We start from the raw sequence: 25,770 nt of genomic DNA on the forward strand, positions 1-25,770 counted from the left end.
GAAAGATAACAAGGCAATTCCAAATAAATATCATCACATATAGGTAGGAAGGAGTCATATAGTTCTTGAACAATTCTCTGCGTTCTGTTGAAACTTATAAATCCCCTTCTCCGGTAACAAAATGCTCCAGAATCTGATTGACTGGTCAGAGAAAAGAGGATTTATTCGAGGAACTTGTCTCAGGTGCTCAGCAGGATAGAATAGTTTGCAGTCCTGGGGGAGGGATGCATTCATGCTTTTGTCGGTGAAGCAGCAGCGGTAAGGATCCTGGTATGTTTGAACGGACGGTCAGAGTATTTGGTTTCCTCGCAGTCTTCTAAAGAAACCGTTGTGTCTCTGTGGTCGAAGGGTTCTCAGGGTTTGTCACCAGTGATGAGGAAAAGGCATCGAAAGGACTCTTGAGATACACCCTGTCGGTTTGGTGCTGTGTACATGTCTGTGTCGATGCACGCTGAAGTGCGCCTGAGTGCATGTTTCAGTGTGTGTGCATGTGTGTGTGTGTGTATGTCTTTGCACGAGTGAGCTTTTCTTCAAGAGTTCAGGTTATATAGCAGCTGGTGTGTCTTCAGACAGACACAAATACATCCTGTCCGAGTTTTATCGACTTCAAATGTGCACAATGACATCAGACCAGGGTCCAGGCTCGTCTAAGCTCGGCTCAGCTCTAGTTAGCATAGATCAGTCCGAAAGAAGTCCGCTTTGTTGTCCCCTTCTGCAAACCGGAGCTGGAAAGCTGCAGGAGTCTCAGAGGAAGGGGTTGTGGCTGTGTGTCTGTGTCTGGGACTGGGTACGTTGTGCTGGTCGTGGAGAGAGGGGGAGCAGGGGCTGCGGGAGGTTCGAGGGGAGGTCCAGGAGTCCGGCGGGAGGCTGCGTGAAGGAGGACGGGAGGATGGGCGCTTGGTGGAGCAGAGGGAGGGGCAGCGATGGACTGTAGGACAGCATGTGGGGAGGAAGCGGGGAGGTGGAAGATGGCCGCATTTGGTTGAGGGTGAGACGAGGCTGGTCACAGTGGAAGGGATTTGTGGGAGATGGGGCGCTCAGACCTGTGAAGACAGAATGTTCTGGTTGGAAAACTTTGAAATAATAACACCATAAGGACTGTGCTTACATACAGACAGGTGTGTTAGCACTGGTTACCTGAAAGGAAGGGGTTATTGTGCATCTTGCTGGGAGGGTTTGGTGGGATCAGAGTGTCTAAATTGACCAGTGAAGCACCCGTAGGTCCCAGGAAAGCCTCTGGAGTCCGACACACTCGTGTCGGAGGGGCGCTGAGCGGAGGTGCCAGCCGGGACAGGTCGAACATCTCCGGGCTGGACGACTCGCGTCCGTTGACTTGAGGTTTCGCGGGTGGATCGGCTCCAAACGGATCCGGTTTGGAGTCCAGTGCAGGAAACAGGTCAGAGTCTGGCCTGACTCCAAATGAATCGGAATCTGCAACGGAAAGAAAAATAGTCAGAGAAATTCAAAGAAGCACAAAGCAAGATGGCAGTAAATGGTTTACTTGGATGACAAGATTAAAAGAAGAATGTAAAAGTTCTTTAAAGCGATAAAGACCTGAGGGACTGGCAGGCTGAGGGGAGGACACCCGGGGAACCTCCTGCTGAGGCTTCTCTTCATCATGTGCAGCGAATGGATCGGACCCGTCAACATCTAAAAGGAAACATGAAGACAAATCAGCACAACAATCTTTCTGTAACTGAAAGAACCAGGAACGCTGAGTGTTTCACCTCCGTCTGCAGGACTGTCCCAGGCGTCATTCACAGGACTGGAAGCTGCGGGCGCTGCTTCCCAGGGGTCTGCGCGAGCGTCGTCACATGGAGCCCACGGATTAGACGTATCGGAGGAGGGGGGCGGCGCCGTCCAGGGGCTGCCAATCACAGGAGTGCTGGAGCGGACCGCTGGGGAGCGCATGGAGTTGGACCGTGAACACCAATAAAACAGGTCTTTCAGAAACAGAAGCTGAATTTGTGACGCAGCACCGACCTACAGAGTCCCAGGGATCTGAGCTGATGTTACGGGTGGGCGGGGCTGAGTTCCAGGGGTCACCAGGAGGAGGTGGAGGTTCAGGCTGGCCTCCAAAAATGTCTACCAGGTCCAACATGGCAGACTGCAGAAATGAAAAACAAATAAGCATCATCTTACATCTGACCTAATCTAAACACTGGTGAGAATAAATCATGACTTTACGGCTTTAAAACACCTACAAGAACCTAATTTGTCCCACATAATTTCAAATTTCACATAATTTAACAATCAGGCAACAGAACACTGAGATACAACATGATATTCTGTGATAAATGCTGGATTTGTTTGACGGCTATTCAGAAGCTGAGATATAATCTTCATAGCTTTCCTCCGAAGGCTCTGAATGCTCCGGCTCTCTGTGATAGGAATGATATGAATATAATATGACAAATTAGGAGCAATCAGAGACCTTTCCACGAGGCAGCTGGCGACTCCGACAGGCGTGCTGACAGGACTGTGAGTGAGAGAGCCGATGTGCAACAAGACAAGGAGCATGCTTTCAGGGAAATGTCATGCTGAGCTCAAGGTTAGACAGAACGGAGTCATTATCATTCAGCAGGCACCTCTTTCTCCACTGTTTCTCTCTCACACCTCCCTCATTATGCTGATCTGTGTGTTTTTGCCTCATTTTTTTCTTTTTTTTCTTGTCTCAGTATCTCGCAGGCCTCGCCACACACTCTGCCTCACTCTCCGAATGCCCGCCAGCAGCCACCCACAAGTGCACCTACCCAACTTTTCAGCGCAAATCTGCCCCCATGTTCGACGCGTGTACCCACACACACACACATGCACCTCCAGCACAGACGCGCACGTGGTCCAGCTCACCTCGCATGTCCCTGGATGGTTCTCTCTCCGGCTGTCATCCAGGGCCTTCTGCAACAGCGAGTCGTCTCCTTGGCGACAGCGCTGCTCCTGCAGGGGCGGCATCGTCATCAGCATTACCGCCATGGAAATGAGTGCACACACACACACACACACACACGCAAACTGACACGCGCACGGCCATTAGCAAAAACACCTCTTCAGCTTGGTGAGCAAACAGAAAGCAGGACTAATGGCTCTTTCTGCTGACATATTTAGTTGAATTGGACAAAACCTCCCAAATCTTCAGCAAGACTTCAAATGAACACAACAACAAACTGAGTAGTAATATCACTGCCTAGTAAAGGAGAAGAAGTGATGATGACAAATGCACAACAGAGACCATAAAAAGAAGAAAAAAAGAACAACATGGATTGAGTGAGAAGGAAATGATAAGGGAGACAATAGGTGTTTACACTGATCTGTTCGGTGTGTTTTCTACCTGATGATGATCTTTTTGGTTCAAGCTTTAAATAATCTGTAGCTGTGTGTGTCTCACCCATCGCTATGGTAACAGGGATGAAGATGGGCAAATGTTCAAAATATTTGTAAGATTCTGATTTTTGGAATCATAGAGACACACTGAGGTGTGTGTGTGTGTGTGCGTGCGTGTGTGTGTGTGTGTGTGTGTGTGTGTGTGTGTGTGTGTGTGTGTGTGTGTGTGTGTGGTGACGATACCTTCTGACTCTCCTCCCGGCTCATGGCTAAAGCCAGCTGAAGCTGCAGCTCCTCCTCGCCGCTGGTCTGGGGCCGGGCCTGTTCCAGGTCTGAGGCGGCGCGGGGCGACGAGGACGAGGCTGCAGAGAGAACCCGTCAGAGAGGTTCCAGGAATAACAAGACTGCAGTAACAAGGCTCAAAAACATGAAGCTGAGGAAGCGTGGAGCTGGTCTGAATATTTTCTAACCTGTACCGCTCTATAGATAATCTGTGTGGGGACTGTCTAACGTGTCTACAGTAGGAAACAAGCTTCTACTGAGCGATGAGCTTGAATACCAGTGTGTGTGTGTTTCCCTCTAAAGCAAAGTGTGTGTTAAACTGCAGTACTCACAGTTGAAGGAGGAAGGAGATCCTCTGGAGCGGCTGAACTCCTCTCCGTACAGCACGGCCATGCTGGGCTGGCTGGTCCGTCTGCCCGGGTGGTAGGACGGCGGGATCCCTCCGTACACGGCCCCGCCTCCCCCGCTGCCTCCCCCCGCCATTCGCTCCTTTGTCTTCAGGGCCTGACTCCTCTCCTGCCGCAGGCGTTCTTCATCCCGGATGAGACACACCAGTTGGCGGGCCTTTTCCCTCACGTTTGCCCCCTGGTCCCTGCCGTCACGGTCCACATACTGGAAGTCCCGCAGCGTCTGAACCGGGGGAGAAGATTCAAGGTCATCAATAAACCAAAGCACTTCTCTAAAGCAATTTGTACACCGGTTTACTGTTTTATCAGTACGGAAGCTGTCAGAGATCTGTCACATATAATTCGTAGCTCTTCAAATGTAATGCTACTGATTGTATTCCCAACAGATGACGTATTTGGGAAACCTCGCTGTTTCCGTTCTATTTCGCTTTGGTTTGAGCCACATGCAGGTCTTTAGTAGGTCACCAGAAGCTTTTGAAATGAAACAGGATTAAGAAAAACGCAGGAAATCCCCAATGAGCTCATATGAGAGTTTGCTGATCATCCAATGAATTATTCTTCTCTGACTGTATCATTGTTATTATCTATAAAGGCTGGTCAGACAAAAAGAAATATAAGCATTTCTATAACTGTAACTGATGTGATTGGAGAAAGAAACCAGTGAGAGGAACTCGAAATATTGACCGTGTTCCGTTTCTTTGAGCATACCTGAATAGTGAACGCGTTCTCACGGCACTGCTGGGCCACTCTCTCCGACCCAGTCTTCAGCAGGTAATCCAGCAGAGTCAGAGCCTGGAGGAAAAACACTGATTATTACCACAGCAGTTTTCCAAAATTACTATTATGCTTCACCTCAGCTCCACACGGCTGTAATTAGACGAGGCGACTCGGAGGAACAGTTAACGCGGGTAAACCCGAGCAGCAGCAGACGAACACATAAAAACACCATCAGTCAGTCACCTTGTAGACGTGCCTCCAGTTCTTGCCGCTGTCATTGAGCCGTTTCCAGACCATGCCCATCACCTCCGCAAACGCAACCACATTGAAGGTCAGGTCAGCGATCTCTGACATGAGAGACGAGGACGGCCCCCAGGGGTCGTTGGACGTGGCCTCGCGAACCTTCACACCAGCAGCACAACAACCATTAGGCCCCCGCTGTTCCGCGTGCATCCAGTAACTTTTCTCAGATATAATCAGATCAGATATCGTTTAAATTTCCACTCTCCACAAGTCCAGCCTGCAGGGTTTGTCCAAAAACATTTGCACTTTAATGAAACTTGAAGAGACTGCAGTCACGATACCTTGATCTCCGCCTCCGAATAGTTGTGCACAATATTCTTCACCTGCCGGCGAAGGGCTGAGGTTGTCATGGTGACAGGTGATGGAGGATATGGAGGGAGAGGGCAACAACAACAAAAAAGGAGATGCTGAACAGATTAAAGGAAGGAGGTGACACGGGGTGAATGGAGGAGGTAGATATGCCAATGAAGGCTCCTCTTCTCAGTCAGGAGTTAAAGAACGCCCCTGCAAGAAAGAGATCATATCTGAATGTCAGCTGAGTGCAGATGTCAGATCGCTCTCATAACACACCACTCGTATTTTTTGGATATCACCAAGTTTGTTTTTCTGAGTCTGGAGAACAAAATTCATTGGTTTAATAGTCTTTTTGTGTTACTTATGTTTATGGAGAGAGCCGGTCCCATCGACAGGTTCTCTCAGTGGGATCCACACCTACAGTCTGTTACACCAACCACTTAAAACCTGCATCCTTCGGACTGTAGGGGAAAATTCCTTAGTAATGGAAACGCCACACAGAAAGACCTTCAGCAGGAGTGTCAAACTTTAGCTGATTGGCCACAAAAGGCCCAGTTTCTTCTTGAGTGGGCCAGACAATTAAAATAGTGCTAGATTATTGTTTTTTCCTTGTTGTGGCTCAGAGTATATGTGACAAAAAAGTCTGTGTAATTGCAAAAAAACAAGGCAAAACAGAAAAAAAATGACTACATTTTAAATTTTAACGATAACTTCAGATGCAAAGATCTAAAATGTCTAAAAAAAAAAACCCTTCTGTAGTTGTTGCTTTATGCATGTTTTTACAAAGTTTCCCTGTTAGCATGGCTTCGAGGCTTTTTTACTGGCAACAAGGTTGCTTGGGTTCCTTGAAGCATCGTCCGTGTCTCAGTCTAGGTCCCAGGATTGTATTTTTTCTGCCACTCTTAAGAATTTGTTTTAAACAACATCTGTGTTTTCTTTGAAATTTTTTCACAGTGTCCCTGGTTGAGTGAATGACTGGATTGGAGCCTCTTGCAGGCCACTTTTGGCACACAAGCTTTATGTTTGGCACCCCTGGTCTCACCACTGCACCACTCTGTTGATCAGAGTCTACTAAAATATTTCAATCTGGATGACTTTACCTGGTGAAACTCACACTTCACTGTAACAACCACTGATTCATGTCTCGGCCATCACAATCAGCACGAACACTGTGAACTGAGAGAAAGACAGATGATAGACGTGGGTAAAGCGGCTCTGAAATTGGGGCCCGATCTCTGAAAGTAGGCCGCAGAAAAGCTCTGGTACTCAGGTGTCTGATGAAGCTTCTTTGTGGCTTATTTTATTCAGGCCGCTGTGTGCACACACACACACATATACACATGGTGTGTGTGCACGGACTCTCTTGCAACCCAATTTACTCTTCCTAATTCATGTTTCAGAAGAGATCCCTGGGAATTGATCATTGAGGTTTCCTCTGACGCCTCCTCCTCTGCCTGTGACGACATGAAACGTAATTAACCCACTAATCCAAAGCTGAACTGGGGTGACCGCACCAAACCCAACTCTTTTCATCAGTCATACAATCACCGAAAGGTTTGAAAAAGTGCTGAATTGATGAACTCTGTCATGTTCCCATCTACTCTTTTCCTCATTGAGCCTGCAGAAACATTGACAATGTGTAATGACATTTATTTACCATTAAAAAAAAAAAATCAAAACAATGAAGTACAGATGACTTTTCTGTTTTTAGGCTTCTACTCTGCCAAAAAGTCCACAACTTTAGCAAACTGTGTTATCACAACTGTTTTTCTGGGTAAGCTGAAGTCTACATTGTGTGTTTAGATGTGCTGAATATATTAGGTATATTGGACAAAAGTTGAGGCTCACAAAGGATTCAAGAGTGTAGATAGGTGGTTAAAGTCAGGAGAAACTCCCAGGGATATGTGGATAAAAGTACACATGTACATTTCCTCTTAATGTTTATATCAGTGTATGTTTGCACATAACCACAGTAGCATTTACATTTTACAGTTTATTCCTAATTTACAGCTGCAACTGCATCTGAAAATAATCATTACCCTCCATGTGTTATGGCACAACTGATGAGCAGTAGCATGTCTTTCCAGAGATTGTTAAAAAACAAGAACTTCAGATTGCAGTGAAACACATCAGTGTAGCACACAGACAGCTTTTCTGCAGACTACGAGATCATTTCCAGAATATTTATCAAAGGAGAAAGGTGATTTATTAGTTGTAATTGTTTGAGATTGTGGCTCATTGAACCTAATTTAGAAACATGAACTGGTTACCTATAATCCTCCATCAATCATCATCGAATGCCTGATGCCTTCTGTCTCCCAAAACGAAAAGCACATATATGAAACACATGAAGTTCTGAATTTATTTTGATAGAATCATCTTGCGGGATAAGAATGGAACCAGATGTGTTGCATATAGTCTCCACTTAATGGTTTATTAATGATTATGCCCGCATGTCAACATCAACTGACAGCGGAGCCTTCTCTTTCATCGTGTCGTGATTTCAGTGTTCCTGTTCACCGCTTTGTCCCAAAAGTTCCCCAACAAGTGAGGCGCGCCGAACAGCAGTAAACAGCAGAAACACAGAGGACATGAGATGGTCAGTACACGCAGGGACAAACATGTGAGCACAATTCTAAGAGAGAGAGAGAGAGAGAGAGAGAGAGAGAGAGAGAGAGAGAGAAGAGAGAGAGAGAGAGCACAAAAAGAAAGTACTGCTCAGCAACTTCAGCCAGTATCACCTTTCTGCACAATCATCTTCAGCTCTCTCTCTCTCTCTCTCTCACACACACACACACACACACACACACACACACACACACACACACACACACACACACACACACACAGTCTTGTATTTCTATCCTTGTGGGGACCGTCCATTGACTCCCATTCATGTCTAGCCCCTAACCCTGACCCTTACCCTAACCCTAACCCACACCACAACAAAGCCTAACCCTAAAGAAATGTTTTTGCACTTTTACTGTTTTCAGTAACAACAACATGGTCAAGAAAACACTGTTTCTCCTACTTAGGACCGGAAAAAGGTCCCCACAAGGCACGTCGTTCCACGTTTTGCTATCCTTGTGGGGACATTTGGCCCCAACAAGGATAGAAATACGAGAACACACACACACACACACACACACACATACACACACACACACACACACACGGAGGCTGTGAGCAGCTGCTTTTGTCTCTGTATGTCTTTGAAATAACTGCTCTCTGTTTCCCCTTATCTGATCCTCACTCCAGCATGATATCTTTGTGTGTGTGTGTGTGTGTGTGTGTGTGTGTGTGTGTGTGTGTGTGTGTGTGTGTGTGTGTGTGTGTGTGTGTGTGTGTGTGTGTGTGTGCCACAGTTTTAAAAGCCAAGCAGACAGGGGAAGCAGATGAGCTCAATCTAAAAGAAACTGTGCAAGTTTAAAAATACCAATAACAGACGACATGTGTGAACTGATTTTCACCACATCTGCCTTTCAGTGAGCCTGGAATTAAGCATGTGATTGTTGTTCTTAGCAATCCAAGCAGGTCATTGTTGAATTCAATATATCCTGTAGCGGAGCCAGAGTGGGGGCAAGGGGGCAGTCGCCCCAGGCCCACAAGGTCATAGGGCCCCGTTTCATGAGATGTGTTCATATTTACTCGTAAATAAATTATTATAATAAAATCTGCAGTGTGTGCGAGAAGGTATACGCATATGAGTGTGGGCTCGAATTTGACAATTCTTACATTACGACTGTCCATGAATGCATCAGAGCTGTAAGCCAGCGCTGATTGGCTGCGCGGCATGAACGAGTTTTTTCTTTTGCACTTGATCTGAACTCTTTGGAGGGAAGTTCAACAGTATGCTAAACACTATGCTAGCCGCTAGCGGTACTACCCAAAACCTAACATCGGAGCCACTGGTGAGTCAGTGAAACCTTCAAAAATATTATCTTTATCAGAATGTCGTGGTCTGGTTATGGTCTGGTCTGAATGCTGTGTGGTTTATCTGAATGTGCCTTGTGTTGCTCTCAACTATAAGAGACCGCCGAGTCTATTTTTTTCTAATATACGTGAATTCCAAAAGATATAGATAGCTGTGTCTGTATCTATCTGAATAGATTGTGTAATTTTAGAGCAGCTGTGTTCATTTTATATTTAAGCTGTATCAAAGATGGTACAGATTTAGCCCGTGAGTTTTTATCTGAGCTTTCAGCACCATGGACAGCGGACGCTCTGAGATTGACAGCTGTCAGGCTGTAGTTGTGTATGTGTCTGTGTGTGCGCGGGTGCGTATGTGTATTTGTTCTTCAGAACAAGTTTGTGAACTGGTTTGTGACTTTATTCTGCTTTCTGAGGCATATAGTTTTGCTTGGCTCAATAAAAGTGAGCATTAGTGTGTTGTTTGATGGTAGCATGAGGGATTGTTTGAATGGTAAAGTTACTGTCATAAGGGCCAGAGAATGCTCCGGCCCCTCTGTACTGAGACCCACACTCCGCCTCTGAATATATCAATCTGCAAAATGTGGAGCAGTAGAACAGAAATATAAAACATTGAAGCTAATTCACTCTCTGAGGCTACACTGTGGGTTTTTGCTCTATCACTGGGACAGCAACGGGACTATCGGTTGGTGTGCTCTGAGAATAAAAGACGCTCTCCGACAGCCTCGTGGAGGATTTACAGCCTGAGACATGGGTAGATTCTTCTGACTCAGCCATATGCACTTCATTTAAATGACTCATGGGTGCAGGCAGCAGCTCCAACAACACCTCTGTGGGCCACATTTACTAATTCAAGAGCAGCTGCATGTAGATGGTCCCATCCACTTAACTGGTGATGCTCGGATCTCCAGGGAGCTGGCAGTGCGTGTGTGTGTGTGTGTCTGTGTGTGTGAATCATTCAAACAGAGGCTTCATGCATGGCATGTATCAGGATACTACACCCAGCAGTGTGGGTTTGATGCATGAAGCTGCTGGTTTGCGTCACCACGTCGTCCACGTTTAGGGACGCGCACGCGCGCTTGTGCGAGCCGTCGTGAGTATTTTGAGGTGTAAGCCGAAACCCAGGTGATGAGACAGGTGGAGACATGCAGGTCCATCAAGGGAGGGGACATTGGACACATTTGCGCCACAGTGTCTCTGGGAATGTTTTCCAGGTCTGCACCCCCCCCCCCCCCCTCCACCCACCACCCCATCCCCTCACACACGCCCCCTCCTGCGGTGGATTCCCTGTGCGGGCTGCCATGTGTAGCAGGAGCCGTCTTTACATGGACAGAAAGACGGGAGGACAGACAGGACAGAGCCACATCCACACTTCAGCCACGCGCCTCTCACCATGTCCGCCGCTCATCTCTGGTCCCGTCCCCGGAGCGGCATCGCGTCTCTCCTCCTCTCTCCTCCTCTCTCCTCCTCTCCTCTCCTCTCCTTTCCGTCCTTCTCCAAAATCCTCAGCGTCAGTGTTTCAGCCCCGTCCTGCGATGGGCTGAGCAGGAGGAGCGCAGTGATCCCTCCGCATCGGGACTGAGGAGGAGCCTGGATCCCGGCCTGGACCGTCAGCGCTCAAATCCGCATAGGACAAGGATAAAGCCCGGCTCACGGCTCACACTCACTCTCACACACACACTCCACACACACACACACACACACACACACACGGGCCAGGCACGCACAGCAATCACAACCGGGCGCGTAAAGGGAGGCGGGGACAGGAGCATCCCGGGATTTAAAGGGAGTGAATGAGGAAAGAAACGCGCGTCGCTTCAGACTCCCGTGCAGGATAAATACCAGTTTATTGATCTGACAACAGCGTGAATCACACATTTGACGTAAGAGGCAGGATCTCGTGGAGCTGACCAGCGTCTGCTTCATCTCCCGCATTAACCTCATCCAGCAGGTCACAGAGGCAGTCCAGCAGGTCCTCCATCAGGGCATACACCTGGCACATCCAGAGAGAACCATCGAAATAACACACTCGCACAAGAAAAAGCAGATTTGTATTGTTGAGACAGAATTTAATAAAGATGAATTATCCATTTTAATCTGGCAACAGCATGAAGACCCCAAAGGGCTTGATTTGCCTCTGGAATAAGAATGGACAAACTATATTAATATACTGTATATATATATATATATATATATATATATATATATATATATATGTATATATATATATATATATATATATATATATATATATATATATATATATATATATATATATATATATATATATATATATATATGAGTTACTCTGTACTATAGAAGCAATTTCCACAACAGTACACATAATGAGCCTTAAAAAGTGAGCCTGCCTAATATTGATATTAATATTGTCAAAAAACCTGAAATAGATGATGTTTGTCTTTGTGCTTGAGGCTCTTTTTCACTTGATTAAATCTTAAGTCAATCACCCAGCTTTTGTGAATTTATCTGAATTAATCTGACTTTCCTTTTACATTTTAAATCCTGTCACTTTGAGCATTTCGAAACATTATTTATTGCGTATCCCTCCATGTTTTGTACTCAGTATATAACACATGACTATTTCTGATGACGACATGTTGTGTCCAAACTGTGACCTCTCAAAGGTCTTCCATGATTGGCTGGGGTCTTTTCCAGCTGGAGCGAGGATGGATGATTGAAATGTGCTCATGAATTACAGGAAGAAGGCCAAGGCTTTGTCAGAAAGATGGAATGGCACATGGCAACTGCAACAAGACACCTTTGGGAATCTGAAGCAGATGAAAGAGCGGGTGTGTCCACCAGTGTTTGCTCCCCTGTAATGTTGTGGTGAATTAGATATTAGGGAGGGAGACTGCAGCATCACTTAAGCTCAACATGATGGGGATTATAGTGGAAACACTGCTTTACTAGATCACCTTATCCCATGAATCACTGCCTCTCTCAATGACCAGCAGTTTGACCAGCATGTTGTTGGATAAGAGAGGTGAATTCTCCAGACCAGGGGAGTCAAACACATTTTAACTGAGGGTCTCTTACAGCCTAATTTCATTTTGAGTGCCCTGGACATAAAATAGTGCAATAATAACCTTTAAAGTTAAACTTTAAAGGTTTTCTTTATACAGTCTGAGCATAAATAAATAACACAATAATGCATTGCCTTCAGAGGATAGCATACTTGCCTTTTTGTGCAGAAGCCTTGTGTAAATGAGTTTCAGCTCTGGGTTTACATCTGGAGCTGGTTCGCTGTAGATCTCTGAACAGGCATCAGCCGGTACGCCCGACTCGCTCCCCAGCTTGGCCCTTGAGCTTTTTCCCACCTCCTCTCTTCTTCTTCCCTGTTTCTTGGTGTCCTGCAGAAACAAGGAGAGTTCAGAATAGAAAAAAGTGAAGATTTCAGCATAGCTGGCAGGAGAGACTGGGTGACAGGTTCGGTTGGTCGATGTTGTGTAAATCATGCACAACAGTTTCCACATTCATGAAGTGTCCTGTGCTGTTTGAGTGTGTGTGTGTGTGTGTGTGTGTGTGTGTGTGTGTGTGTGTGTGTGTGTGTGTGTGTGTGTGTGTGTGTGTGTGTGTGTGTGTGTGTGTGTGTGTTTGTATCGGACGTCTAAGAGCAGTCCAGGAGCGAAGACTTCACACAGCCGAGGAGCAGGAGCACATTTTCACACAGTGCCGGGTTACCATGGCACCCTGGGAGTAACAGGCTGTGTACCTTTTCATATGACTCAACCATCACACAGACGAGAAAATCAGTCAGCAAAATCTGGGTTCATTTTAAAATGCTGTGGATGGTGGAAAATGTAGCAGTGTAGGAGTTGGGCAGTAATAGGGAAAAGGCAAATGCGATAAAATGAAGTGGTAACAAGTTTACATTTCATAAGGAAATTATACAGAGACTAGTTTGGGTCCTTAATAATTGAATTCACAATAACTGTTAAATGTAAAACAGCATGGCCATCAGAACTTGACTTTGCAAATGTATGCATCAGTGAAAATAAGCCGGTAGGTGGCCAAGCTGTGTGGAGACGGTGAGTAGTAACACAGCAGCAGGAGCCTGGTCGAGTGGAGAAGGTGATTCATGTTTGGATCAGCTGAAGTCATTCTCACAGTACATGAAACAGGATCCATATTCAAATGTGAAAATCACACTAGACTCTGCTGCCACTCTGTGGCTGAACATGTTCAGGTTTTTGTGATGGATATTCGTCACACACGGAGATCATGCTCTGAAATACATTTTCCTCTCACCTCAAAAGATTTGTCAACAATCGAGGGCTTGGACTTTCCTTTGTTGTCATCTTTTAAAGTGGATCTTGTCCCACTCTCCCTCTCTTTACTTTCTTCGTCTTTATTTGAATCTGTGGTGTAAAACAAGGTAGAAATGGGTCAATTCCATCACCCACACCATCCAGCCCATGCCTGAGCCAAAGTGTGTGAGTCTCACCAGCGTCACAGGCGACAGGTTGATCATTTCTCTCAGTCCACGTCTCGCTCTGTGGGAGGCCCAGCAGGCTCCTGAGCCTCGTGGCTTCATCAGCCATCTCTTCCAGCAGTCTCCCCATCAGCTGCTGCCTGCAGGGGGCAACAACACACCGCTGTCAGGCTGGGGCTGGCTGCAGCAGCAGGTGTAGTGTGCTGCAGAGCAAGATGTTATGAAAGCAGAGCTACATGACTCATGTGAAGGGATGGACTGGAACAGAAAAGCCGCCCTTTTTGCTGCAGAGATCATTCACCAAATGGTCAGAGCAGAGCCCAGTGTGGAAATCTAGACAAGGTTTTACATGGTGCCTCCTTCTATCAGCGAGAAATTCTATAGTGTGGTTTTACCATCGTCTTTAACTTATAAGAAAGCACATCACCAAAACTACATGACTAAAATAACATAGAAATGATGATGAAAAAAAGAAAAGCCTGGTAGATGCATGATATCTATATGCATATGGATATAATACACAATGTATTATTTCAAATACGCATATTAGATTAGATACAACTATATTGTCATCACAGTAAATTGTTGATTAGCAGACGCAAAGAAGCAGTAAATTGCTGTTTAATATGTGTGGGAATGCTCAGTTATGCTGTATTAACAGATATTATGGTATTTCAGAAAAATAACAATTAATAATGATTTTTTATTTCAGCAATGATCTAAAGCTTAAAACAATCACCTTGCTTTGGACATTGAATTGCAACAAAGAAACAAACTATGATTAAAAATGTATATAAAGATGCATAAAGGTGTGAAAAAGAAATAGTTTTGATCAACTGCTAAAAGCAGGAATAGTAGGACATGGTTTTCAGTTTAAGTGTAAATAGTAGTGACTAGTTTGAATATAATTATCATGAATGTTGATTTTGTCCCGTTCCCCCCCCCCCCCCCCCCCCCCCCCCCCCCCCCCCCTCCCCCCAATTCTGTAGTGCCCCCTGGAGGCCGCGGAGCCCTGAGGCCGGCCAGCTGTGGGTCAGTGTCAGGATCAGAGCCACTCTGGTGTCTCCACTCCACAGGAGGCTCTAGATTGTTTCTAAACTTCCACATGGCCAGTCCATCAATATCCAGGAGCTAATGTGTTCATGCCTCACCCAATCACGCTCGCTGATAGGTGGTGGTGCTTCAGATCAGAAGATTCAGAAAGCTGCAGAAGCAAAGCGTTCACCCGTGCGAGGCCCTCCTCTCTGGTGAGAGAGTTCTCAGACGGTTCTTCATCAGGCAGAGACAGCACAGCCTCAAGAATGGGGGGGAAAAAAAAGGAATAAACTAATTCTGCTTTCGTCTATTGCAGTATTATGAAATAGTTTTTTGTTTTACCAGCCGGAGAGAATCAACAGACAGGTCCCAGGAGGGTCCCTGACTCGCCTCATCCCACAGTCTCTTCAGATTCTGCACTGGCTCATGAACAAACTGCAACTGAGAACATGCATTTTACAAAATATCTATAGGGAAACAGAAATTGAATCAAACATTGATCTAAAGCAGGGGTGTCCAACATAAAGCCCACGGGTCAAAATGGCACCCACGAGGCTCTAATCCGGGCTGCTAAACCACCAAGCAATTTGTAAAAATTTCAAAGAAAACACAGATTTTTTTTCAGGAGATTTCTGATAACGGACACGTTACAACAAAGTTGTTGATGCTGCCCTGAAAGCTGCCTCACTGATCAAAGCCCTGCAGTCAGAGTGATTTGATAACAGGTGAGTTTTTCCTGTCATTGCCCACAGTTTAAATCCTTCATCACACACAGCAGTTTTGAAATTACTGTCAAATGTGAACCATTTTAACAAGTTTATTTCTGTATTTTCTCATTATTTTGTTCCACGATTCCATTATAAATGGTGTACTTGAATCCGTGTGCTTTTTTTTTTATACTTTGTAATGTTTCTTTACTTTCCACACTGATGTATAGTTGGGATTCCACGAATGTGAAAGGTGTCTTTACTGAGAAGCATAGAAATATTCTTTTAGTTTTTATTCTTTTGGTAACTGGGGAGTATTTAACTCTTGGCTTTTTGCCTCCTCAAATAAACCTAGAAATTAGTTTATCCCAGAGCATGGATTGAGTTTGGGGGACCTCTACTGGCAGGGACAGGAACAAGTAGAGGAGCCTTGGTTATTGATTTTTGTTTTATAATCTATTTCATATCTATATCTAACTTGAGTTAAAATCCAGTCGTAAGTTGACCATCTGGCAATGTTTTTTCTTAACTCTTCATTTAACTCTCATAATTTGCTTTGTATAATGTTAATTTAAATGATTATCAATCAATCAATCAATCAATTTTATAATTGTAACACTGAGATACTTGATCTTCTTTAACCTCCAATTAGAGTTTAAAGATTCCCGTGTGTGAGTGCTAATATCTGTGTTTTGGAAATGCTGAGTTTACATCCTGAAAGATGTCCTTATGCATCTAGACGTTGATAAATGTGGGCAGTGTTTTCTGTGGTTGTTGATGGATAACATCTTAGCACTATCTTACTAAAAACGTATGACTTTGAGGGATGTAATTACAAAAATATATGAAAATGAGTAACATGTTTTGAGTCATCTTAACAGATTTTTTTTTCTTTATTATGAAAATGCCTCAATAAAACCAGCCAGAGCTGGGTTTGTACGGTAATGTAACATGTCTGCTGTATAGTGCAGAGACTACATTGACAGTTTGTCATTTAATGATTGTTTTTATGTGATTATGACTGCAGTGACATGAACGGGGAAGCTGAGGAGGGGAAGCCATCCTGGCCTGATCAGACTCTCGCCTACAGTGCCAGCTATCTGACACTGAATCAGTTGGCGTGACTAAGATTCAGTCTGAAATAAACACGAACAAAAGAATATTCTGGCTGAAATGCATGACACATCATCGTCAAACTGAAACATCCGCATGCGGGAGGAACACTTTTTAGAGGACGCTTCTTTGAGTTCGCCGATCAATCAACAACCTTCATCACCACACAGAAGAGTTTCGTTACGAAAGGAAACTGCTTGAACCAGTAAGTCTTCACCTTGGGGTTTTGGATGAGGAACCGCTGCTCTTCAGTGATGTAGAGCTCCTCGGGAGAGGCGGGTCTTTCTGGGGACTGGACCCCCAGCATCACCTCATCCACAATAGACTGACACATTTTAACCACCACCACTTCTTCCAGCTTGCTCTGCTCACACACAACAACAATAAAACGGAAGCAAAAGCAAGCTTTTAGTGAGAGTATCACGGCTGGATGTGAGGCAGAATCCCCAGCAGTACCTCTATGAAGAGCCTCTGATCTTTGGTCTGGTCCCGGGGCAGGGCCACGCCCCTCAGTGTCACCTGGATGGAAGCTCCTTGCAGCAGCAGGGGATGGGTGTTGAGCTGCCAACACTCAGCTTTGATGCCTGCCTCTTCTGACGTGAATATAATCTCCAACAGGTGTGTGTCACCCGGAGAGATCACGCCTGAGAGGGAAGCAAAAGAGCCGTTCAGTGCTGGTGGAATCAAATGATGAACCGTCATCGTCATCGTCATCATCATCATCGCAAACTGTGTGAGATTATATTTGTGTGGCCGTTTACCAGGGGAAGAATCAAAGTAGAAGGGTGACTTCTTTGTGCGTGAAGGCAGGATACAGAAGCTGGGCTTTCTGGGAAGTTTCTGCCAGTTAAAGTAGACGACGGTGCTGCCTTCATTCTGCAGCTCCAGGTAGGAAATGTCTATTTCACCCGTCAAGGTCTCAAACATTACTGTGCTGCTGATTCCCACTTCTCCCTGATGAATGAGTGTTGAAGACAGAGAAGAAAATAAATGAATTATGACACAAAGACACAGTTATGATTCACCAACTCCTTCAAAACATAGTCAGTAAGAGTCTGTGAAGCCAGATCATAACATCACTGCAGGCGAATGAATCACCGGCTGCTGAATTTAATCTGGTGTTTATTTGCACATTATGAATTCTATAAATGCAGTGTAGATGCTGAGGCCATTCTGCTGCGTTCAAACATCAGTAGTCATTTTTTATTTATTCTGACCAATGTGGCAATTCAAACATCAGTTAGGCTGCAACGGCATTTAAAAAGAATGCTGTGGAAGTGGTTAGAGCTGCATGTTCTCCCTGTGCTCGCCTGGGTTTTCTCACGGCGGTCCAGGAAGGGAATCGGTGTATAGATTAGCCTTTATTTATTCAGCTCACTTGTGGATCAGAGAAATCAGAAGTAACTCAAAAAGCCAGACTTGAGTAAAGGCCTACCTCTCTTCTAATGCAGTAAGAATTCATGCTGAATAAAAACATCTTCATACCTGTTTGGTAGCAGAGTTTCCTGTCCAGTTAGCAAGCTGGCCAGAAAACCTCAAGGCAGGGATGCAGAGAGGCTCTGACTGGACGTCGTGGTCGTCCGTCAGTGAATCACTTTAGATGACAGCGAGAGAGCAGGATCAACCACAACAAATAACTTGAGTTTTGTATAAATATGGAAATACAGTCATCTTTATATGATTTTGCATAATATATTTCCTGTGGCTGACACAGTGAAGGACAGGTCAGTATGCTGTGCTATAGCTGCATTATGCAGTGTCTCGTTTGGTACATTTCTTCATGTAGGAGCTCAGTTCATCAGCCATCTCCTTTAATAAAAAGCCATGGGATCAAGCACTGACCTTCAAAGTAGCCACAGATAAGATAAGTTTATCAAACTTGTCTTCAAAAAAGTAGAATTTGGACCGCAGTGCAGAAAGACAGCTTACATTTGCTTCTCCTCCGCCTTGTCCTTGAGCTCCTTCTCCTTTACTTCCCTCTCCACCGAGCGACTCTGACACGCTGTGATCAACGGCTTTCCAGAGCCAATCACCTCCAGCCCGCTGACGTCCTGCAGGTAAATTACCACAAAAAACCCCCCAAAAAAACGTGGTTTTGAAAGATGGGGTCAGGTCAAAATGTGTATTCAACAGTATTATTCTGTGTGTTGGACGGCGGTCAAGGCTCTGCATCGCTTCATATCTAAAGGTTTCACAGAGGAGAAAAAGTAGGTGTCATTGGAACCCACACAGAACACAGTTCTGAATAAACTGAAGCTCATAACGGAGTTCAAGCAATGTCCTTCAACCTTTTCTGCGGCAAACTAACTGTAATGTTTTGCTCTCCACTTTAACGCTTTCGAGCTGGACGGGAGTAAACCCATTCTAATGTTCCCCTCTGATTCCAAACCTCTTCACGTCTGGGCTCGGCTCTCTCAACATTTCTCTTTACGCCTCTTGTAATTGCGCCTGCTGTCAAAACAAGCTCCGAGCGTCCCAATCATCTCGCTCTCTTTCCGTGTTTGTCACCCAGCCATGGACAAATCATCCTGCTTGACAGGACGATCTGTTTCTGTCCGTTTGCCAGAACGTCCTTCGGGCCCTGAGGCCACATCACTCACGACAAATCACATCCCACCCATTTTCTCTCAATTTGCCAACAAAAAAGTGTGTATGTCCAGCCTGTGTGTGTGTGTGTGTGTGTGTGTGTGGACATAAGTGTGATGTGTAGCAGCAGAAAATGCAAAAAGCATGAATTCTGAAGACCTCCTAATAATCAGCACCTGTTCCTTGGGGTGTAATTGATTCCAAATGGGAACTGGCTGTGCAGAGGAGTCCATCTGGGTTTAAGTGTTTTCTTCACAACTGCTTCTTTGCGCTGATGGAGTCATTGTGATGCAGGGAGAGAGAGCAGCGAGGCCGCTTTGTCCCTTTTCTTTTGGCCCTGTTGGTTCTTGCAGATCTAAACGGTGCATCTGTATGACTGGGCACACTCCACCTTTCATAACCGTACCTTTTCTGTGTTTTCATCTCATTATGCATGTGTGCACCCTGAATGTACATTTTACAGGCGATCGCATACAATGTGTGATTTGCACTCCGATCTGCGAGCAGTTTTTCGGAGTGTGTCGGTGTGTATTCGTGCCTGGGCGAGCTGCTTGTGAGGATACAGACTCATTAAGCAACAACCTGAGCGTCGAACTGTGGGTGTGAGCAGCTTCAGTGGGCCGAATCCTTCAACACTGAAGATGTTTGTGTTTAGTCACAAACTGAACACTGAACACAAAGTTGTGGGCTTGAATTTCAGATTTTTAGCTCCTTTTCAGGAGAAAATCTAAACAAAATTGCACCATACTCTGGATGACAACAGTCGTGTTTCCATGTTGCTGCAGGATACAGTAATCTAGCAATTTACTTCTTCCAAGAAGTTCATTGTAATGAAAGTCAGGCATGAATCTGTTAAAGAATATACAAAAAAAGATGAGATCGTGTTTCTACATTGACAGCCTGCAGTGGCTCTTTACTGCAGAAACTACGCTGAAGGCATCAGATGTTACATATCAACATCCAGCTGATCGTAGCTGAGACTGGCTCTGTGGTGGAGTGGTTAGCACGCTGACCTGAGAACAAGAAAGTCTTTGGTTTGAGCACAGGTTGGGCTTGAACATCTTTCTATGTGGAGTTTGCATGTGCTAACTAATCATATCTGGGTTTTTAATGGATATTCAGGTATCCTCCCAAAGTACAAAATACTGAATCTGAGCCTAACTGGTGACCCTTAATGTCCCGACGTGTGAATGCGAGTGTTTGGCCTGTGATAGCGTGTGGTGTGTGATCCTGATACAGCCATGGGCGAATGATCAGAGTCAGCTCTATGTTCGTTCACTTTACCTTATCATGAAATCTATAAAGGGTCTGATTTAATTTAATGAAATTATTTTTATCCAAAGCTAAAGACTGCAGACTTTTGACAGTTTAAAACTGGAAAATAATTAGCTTTACTGGTTTGTTGGTGTCCGACAGAAGCTCGCCGAGCTGCTGGAACTGCTGCTGGAGGTATGATCTCCGGCCCTGAGTCTGAGACACTGGATCCAAAGAGTCACCACACTGAAGTCCTACACAATGGAAAAAAAAAAAATCCCATTAAAGCCACAGAAGTAGTGTCAGGCAGGAATAGATTCAGTGAACATTAAGACATTGCTATTGACAGTTAAACAGTTATTTGTTTTCATTTGGTGCACAGTGTATAAAGCATCACATTGTTTTGCAATTTATCCAAATTCTAGAGTTTGGAAACAGGTTGGAAATGAGGCTGAAGACAAAAACTGAGATGCAGCTTGAACGTACCTGACTCCTGGCGCACACGGTTGGGCTGCCCCACACGTGTGACGGCTTTCCGCCTCCCCAGTTCAGTTTGAGTCAGAGTGGCGGTGATACCACTCACTTCATCTCCATAACGCTGTGGGAGGCTCCAGAACTCACTGCCCACACGGCAACCCTTGAGAGGTGAGAGCACGCCGGAAAAAAAAAATATCTGCAGAGAAACTGGTTTCAAATGTAGTTATCAAACTGGGAGGACATGAGAGGAAAGCATACATAACCAGACTGGATGAGCGGCAGCGCCTGGCTCAGGAGTTGCTTCTCTTCTTGTGCTTCTCTGAAATGGTTCGCTTGGTTCATCAGCAAATGTTCAACTGGCCTGTCGAGCAATCCTTGAAATGAAGGAGAGAAAAACAAGACCTGAATGCAAACCATAAAAACTTTATTTTGATGAATTTCATCAAAATCGGTTTTGTTTGACAGCAAAAAAACTGCAGTTAAAGGGTCAAAGACAAATAATAAATGTAGTTGGTCTGTATAAAACGGCATTTACTTAATATCTGAAACACACAAAACAAGCAGACTTGGATGAGATATTGTTTCTGCTGAATATCAGCTAAACGGTTGGAAATTTTGAGCTTGAGAAATAAATACAGCTCTTCATTTTTTTGCACTATGATTCCACATCAGAGCCTGTGATTTCAATCCGGCATTTGAGTAAAAAGTTCAATTAGTATTTCTGCTTTCATCAGTATCTTTTCTTCACTACAAAAAGCCTCTTCTACCAAAGAGCTTTTGCCCACCAGATAATCGGCTCTGTTGCCGTCGACGATGTTCCATATGTGTGTCCCAGTGGTTCAGGGCGTTTGTTTCTCTGTTCCTGTGACCCGGAACATTCCTGTCTCTCAGTGTTTTTGAGCGGGGACGTTCAGTGATCTCAGAGAGGGAATCTGACACCGACTTCGGTATTCGCTTTACCAACTGAGAGAACAGAGGACAGCTTGGGTTACAAATGCCGTAAAGTTGGTGTCACTCGTTAATCTGCTGTGTAGAAGATGTTCTGCACTTACGTCGGTCTCTCCTCTGGCTTCGAGGCAGCTTCTGAAATCCTCCAAACTGCCCAGGATGCAGTGCGGCAGGAGCATTCCCTGGCTGTCAAACCGAAGTCGCTGAAGTCCTGGGATGAGCAGAGAAGACAGAAATTAAAACAACTGCAATAGGAACCGTCTCTGGAATGTGCATTACTCTAACATGAGTGTGAATGGAAGACACTGACCTGTGCAGGTTGCAGGCTCAGAGTCAGAGTCCATATCCTCATGTGTCTCTGGAGAATGTGGTATTTCAAGAGGCTGTCATTATATTGATAAAGAAAAGACAACAACAAGAAATGTGTCAGACATGTTTGCATTTTATTTAGGTAACAAAAATCCTTTCCTGAAAATAAACTTGGCTATAAATGAAATAAGCTTGCTTTATTCATGATATCCGTGTCTTCAGGACTGTGCTTCCTGGTGTGAGCTTCTTCAGCTTCTTGGTATCTAGAGGAGAGTAAAGACAAACTGGCATCCTGGATCCTCAATGATCTCCACTTAAATCAATTTTCACATGCACAGTCTGGTTTCTCTTTTGCATCAGTTTCTGAGTATGTTTTACATTAGCACATTAACAATAACTTGTCCTTGGTTTTTCTTTAAAGATTCCATTCAAAAACAGTTTTTCTGACTCTGGTTTTCTTGAGGAAAGAAATCATTGCTGCATAATGTCAAATCAATCAGTGAAAAGTCATCGTTCTTGACACTATTTTTCTTCCACTAAAGGTATTGCCTCCCTTGTCCCACTCCTGTTCTGCTTGTAAAAGTCCATTTAAAAATGTTGTATTTACAAGAGAACACATGTATAAATGAAAATGGAAAGGAAATATTATAGTCAGTACATTTCAGCAAATATTGATACAAAAAATTAGCCACATCATCTGTCAATAAAGTAATGTTTTTTTTTTGTTTTTTTTTTTATACATACTTTTTAAAATTAACTGAAGTGTTTGCTTTGGTCCATTTCTTTTGCTGTGAGAATGGTTGCTATTATGCATTTAGCTCTCATCATGGTAAGAATTTGTCATAGTGTATGATAAAGAATCGTTCCCTATAATTTAATGGTGAGGTTTTATTACTCCTTGATTGTCACCTGAAGGCTGCTGGTTTGAATCCTTGAACATGGGCTGCACTGTAAAATCATCAGTTTAGTATAAAAAGGATGGGTCAAATTCAAAAGAATCAGTAAAGCAAATTAAAAACATTTAAAGAAGAAGGAGAAGAAGAAGAAGAAGAAAAATCAATTAGTTGCTTGATTGGCTGCATGTATTAGTAATATTTTTTCTAACATCTCGGAGCACATTTATAACCAGCCGGTTTTTCTTGTAAGTTCTCAGATATTTTGCATTGCATGTGACATTTGTCTTTCTTGGTTTCAATCTTTTCCTTCCTTTTGGTCTTCTGTATGTTTAGTTTCTATAACTATAAGCAATCACATGGTATACTATTATACAGTAGTCATTGGAGATAGAAAGCCTCAAAGTTATGTTAATTGGAAAAATCAGCCATTGTTGACATAATTAGACAAGCATAAAACAACATTAAAGCAACAGGATCTTTTTTATTAAGCCATAGGTTGCCATATTGAAGTTCAGAAACATTAATGAAACTTGTTGTGGAGAAAAGCGCTTCTCTCAATTAAAGCAAAGACGGAGACGAACCTTCAGTCACGGAGGAGAAGACGGACAGACACGGAGAGACGGAGCTGACCTGAGAACCTTTTAAGCCTTCTTTCAAAAGTCAAGAAGTTGCACACCGCCAGCACTGCGAACTCAACAAGCTAACAGGCTAACTGACGCTTCCGCTATCGTCGCCATGGCAACAGACGCCAGCCAGCACGAGCCTGTGCGCTCGCTCACTCTATCTATCTATCTATCTATCTATCTATCTATCTATCTATCTTCACATTTGTCAAAATTTGATGCTGTTTTCTTCTCATCATTGTCCTCAAATAATAAAAACTACTGTTTTTCTTTTTTGCTTTGCGCAAGGTCTTTATATAAAGATTCAGTTCGTCGCTAAAGATTGTTTTCGTGTCCCTGAAAGAAAGATAAACAGTATTCCTCATTCAAACAGACAGGAGGCAATATGAATAATAATGGTACTTGTGTGTGCGTGTCCGTTTCTCTGTGCGTGCGTACATGTTTCCGTGCGTGATGCCTGTTTTTCTCTGTGCGTGCATGCGTCTGTTTGTGTGTGTGCGTGTAGGTGAGAGATTTTTTTCCCCTCCTTTATTTTTTTTCATAACACTCTGTTCTGGTCCAGAACGCAGCGCGCTCCTGTCAGTCACCGTGACGCGTCAGTCCGGGGACGGAGGCCAGTGAGAGGCTATATAAAGACAGCTGCCGTCAGCCACACTCAGCCGGAGTCGGCCCGTGAAGCGCCACACACTCACACACACGCACATCGCTGAACACCATCTTCAAACGATGGAAGTCGGAAGCATCGCCACGGGCGCGCCGACCACCTCCATGCCCGTGCCGCGCCAGCTCAAATGCCCCACCATGGACGGTCCCAAGTTTACTGTGGACGCGCAGTGCGGCGCCGGTTCCTCCAAAGTCTTGTTGGCTTACAAGAACGCATCGCAGCACCTGACTTCATCGGGGATAAAAGCGGGTTTGGGTTTACTCAAAGTGGCCACGTCTCAGTGGAGACATGAGAAGAAGACGCGCGCGGGAGCAGCGATAAGGCAGCTGCCCGCCGCCAACAGCGGCCACCCGTGCAAGAGATCTCCTCTGGATCAGCTGGCAGCGCTGGTTCTCCACGGCCAGACCCAGCAGCACCAGATTAGTCAAGATCACAGACGAGATCCTGCTTACTCCACCAAGCCGCAGAACTGTAAGCGCATCGTGGTTCTCGGCGCGCCGCGAGTTGGGAAGACATCCATCCTCAGAAGATACCTGCGGGATGGATTCGTGGAGGACTACAACCCCACCTCAGAGGATTTCCTGAGAAAACTGTTTCGCATCCGCGGAGAGACTTATCAGATTGACATCCTGGATGCCTCCAGGGAAAGAGAGTTCCCGGCCAAGCGACGGCTGTCCATCCTCACTGGTGCGTATTCGCTTCGTCCTGATGTCACTTTTGAAAATAATAATAATAAAAAAAAACCCGTTTTTTTTCTTTTGTTTTTGTAATAATGGCTGAAACAATCTTGTCTGTAGTGATAACTGCATGCGTAATCCGTGCGTTTTCTGTCGTCAGCGTGATTATTGCGTACATAAAACAACCATGGCTTTGAGCTAATGTATTTTTTTTTTTTCATTCTTGCAGGAGACATTTTTCTTCTAGTATTCAGTCTCGATGACCGGAGTTCCTTCGAAGAGGTGTGCGCCTTGCGAACTGAAATTCTGACAGCCAAATCCAAGCTGAGCAGATCGTCTGTTCCGGAGCATTGCGCACAGCCGCGCGTCCCTCTGGTGGTCTGCGCCAACAAGGTGGATCTCCTGGAGTCCGAGCGACAAGTATCCAAGGCGGAGGTGCTCCAAGCCCTCGGAGATGACTGTGCCTATTTCGAAACGTCGGCCAAAGACAGCACGAATCTTGAAAAAGTGTTCGAGACTCTCGCAAAGCGGGGCGGGCTCCCGACGGAGACCGGCCCGTCGCAGCACCGCAAGGTGTCTCTGCGCTCGTACCAGGCGATGCGCGCGGGCCGGGTGGCGGGGAGAGGGAGCCAGGCGCCGGGAAGAGACGACCCCTGCGGCACCCTGTACCCGCTGGCGCGCCGGCCCAGTTTTCGCACAGACCTCCGTCAAGTTATTGGCCCACAAACTGAGAGAAAGCCCGGGAAAGGGATGGAGAAATGTTACATTCAATGA

The 25,770-nt window shown here is 45.0% G+C and overlaps 3 protein-coding genes across 3 annotated transcripts; 1 reads left to right on the top strand and 2 right to left on the bottom strand.

The window, feature by feature from the left end:
* Nucleotides 1-121: 121 nt before the first annotated feature.
* Nucleotides 122-5,433, bottom strand: LOC115390849 (epsin-3-like). The gene is made up of 11 exons (XM_030094875.1): nucleotides 5,312-5,433; nucleotides 4,971-5,129; nucleotides 4,719-4,802; nucleotides 3,936-4,233; nucleotides 3,565-3,683; nucleotides 2,851-2,937; nucleotides 1,984-2,107; nucleotides 1,728-1,898; nucleotides 1,555-1,650; nucleotides 1,138-1,431; nucleotides 122-1,043 (listed from the first exon to the last, which is right to left on the bottom strand). Exons 1-11 carry the CDS (start codon nucleotides 5,378-5,380, stop codon nucleotides 745-747), a joined length of 1,800 nt encoding a protein of 599 aa, XP_029950735.1. The 5' UTR covers nucleotides 5,381-5,433; the 3' UTR covers nucleotides 122-744.
* A 5,691-nt stretch (nucleotides 5,434-11,124) lies between these two features.
* Nucleotides 11,125-22,171, bottom strand: LOC115389832 (MYCBP-associated protein-like). Its single transcript, XM_030093402.1, has 17 exons — nucleotides 22,138-22,171; nucleotides 21,932-22,038; nucleotides 21,665-21,842; nucleotides 21,138-21,253; nucleotides 20,889-21,039; nucleotides 20,544-20,656; nucleotides 18,492-18,613; nucleotides 18,048-18,156; nucleotides 17,324-17,516; nucleotides 17,019-17,206; nucleotides 16,780-16,926; nucleotides 15,085-15,183; nucleotides 14,859-15,001; nucleotides 13,720-13,847; nucleotides 13,524-13,633; nucleotides 12,455-12,610; nucleotides 11,125-11,247 (listed from the first exon to the last, which is right to left on the bottom strand). The coding sequence occupies exons 1-17, from the start codon at nucleotides 22,169-22,171 to the stop codon at nucleotides 11,125-11,127; spliced, it is 2,217 nt and encodes a 738-aa protein (XP_029949262.1).
* Nucleotides 22,172-24,345: 2,174 nt separating this feature from the next.
* Nucleotides 24,346-25,770, top strand: LOC115390880 (dexamethasone-induced Ras-related protein 1-like). Its single transcript, XM_030094922.1, has 2 exons — nucleotides 24,346-25,006; nucleotides 25,226-25,770. The coding sequence occupies exons 1-2, from the start codon at nucleotides 24,382-24,384 to the stop codon at nucleotides 25,768-25,770; spliced, it is 1,170 nt and encodes a 389-aa protein (XP_029950782.1). The 5' UTR covers nucleotides 24,346-24,381.

The sequence above is a fragment of the Salarias fasciatus genome, chromosome 6 (assembly GCF_902148845.1).
Source record: "Salarias fasciatus chromosome 6, fSalaFa1.1, whole genome shotgun sequence".
In the NCBI taxonomy this organism is placed as follows: Eukaryota; Metazoa; Chordata; class Actinopteri; order Blenniiformes; family Blenniidae; genus Salarias; species Salarias fasciatus.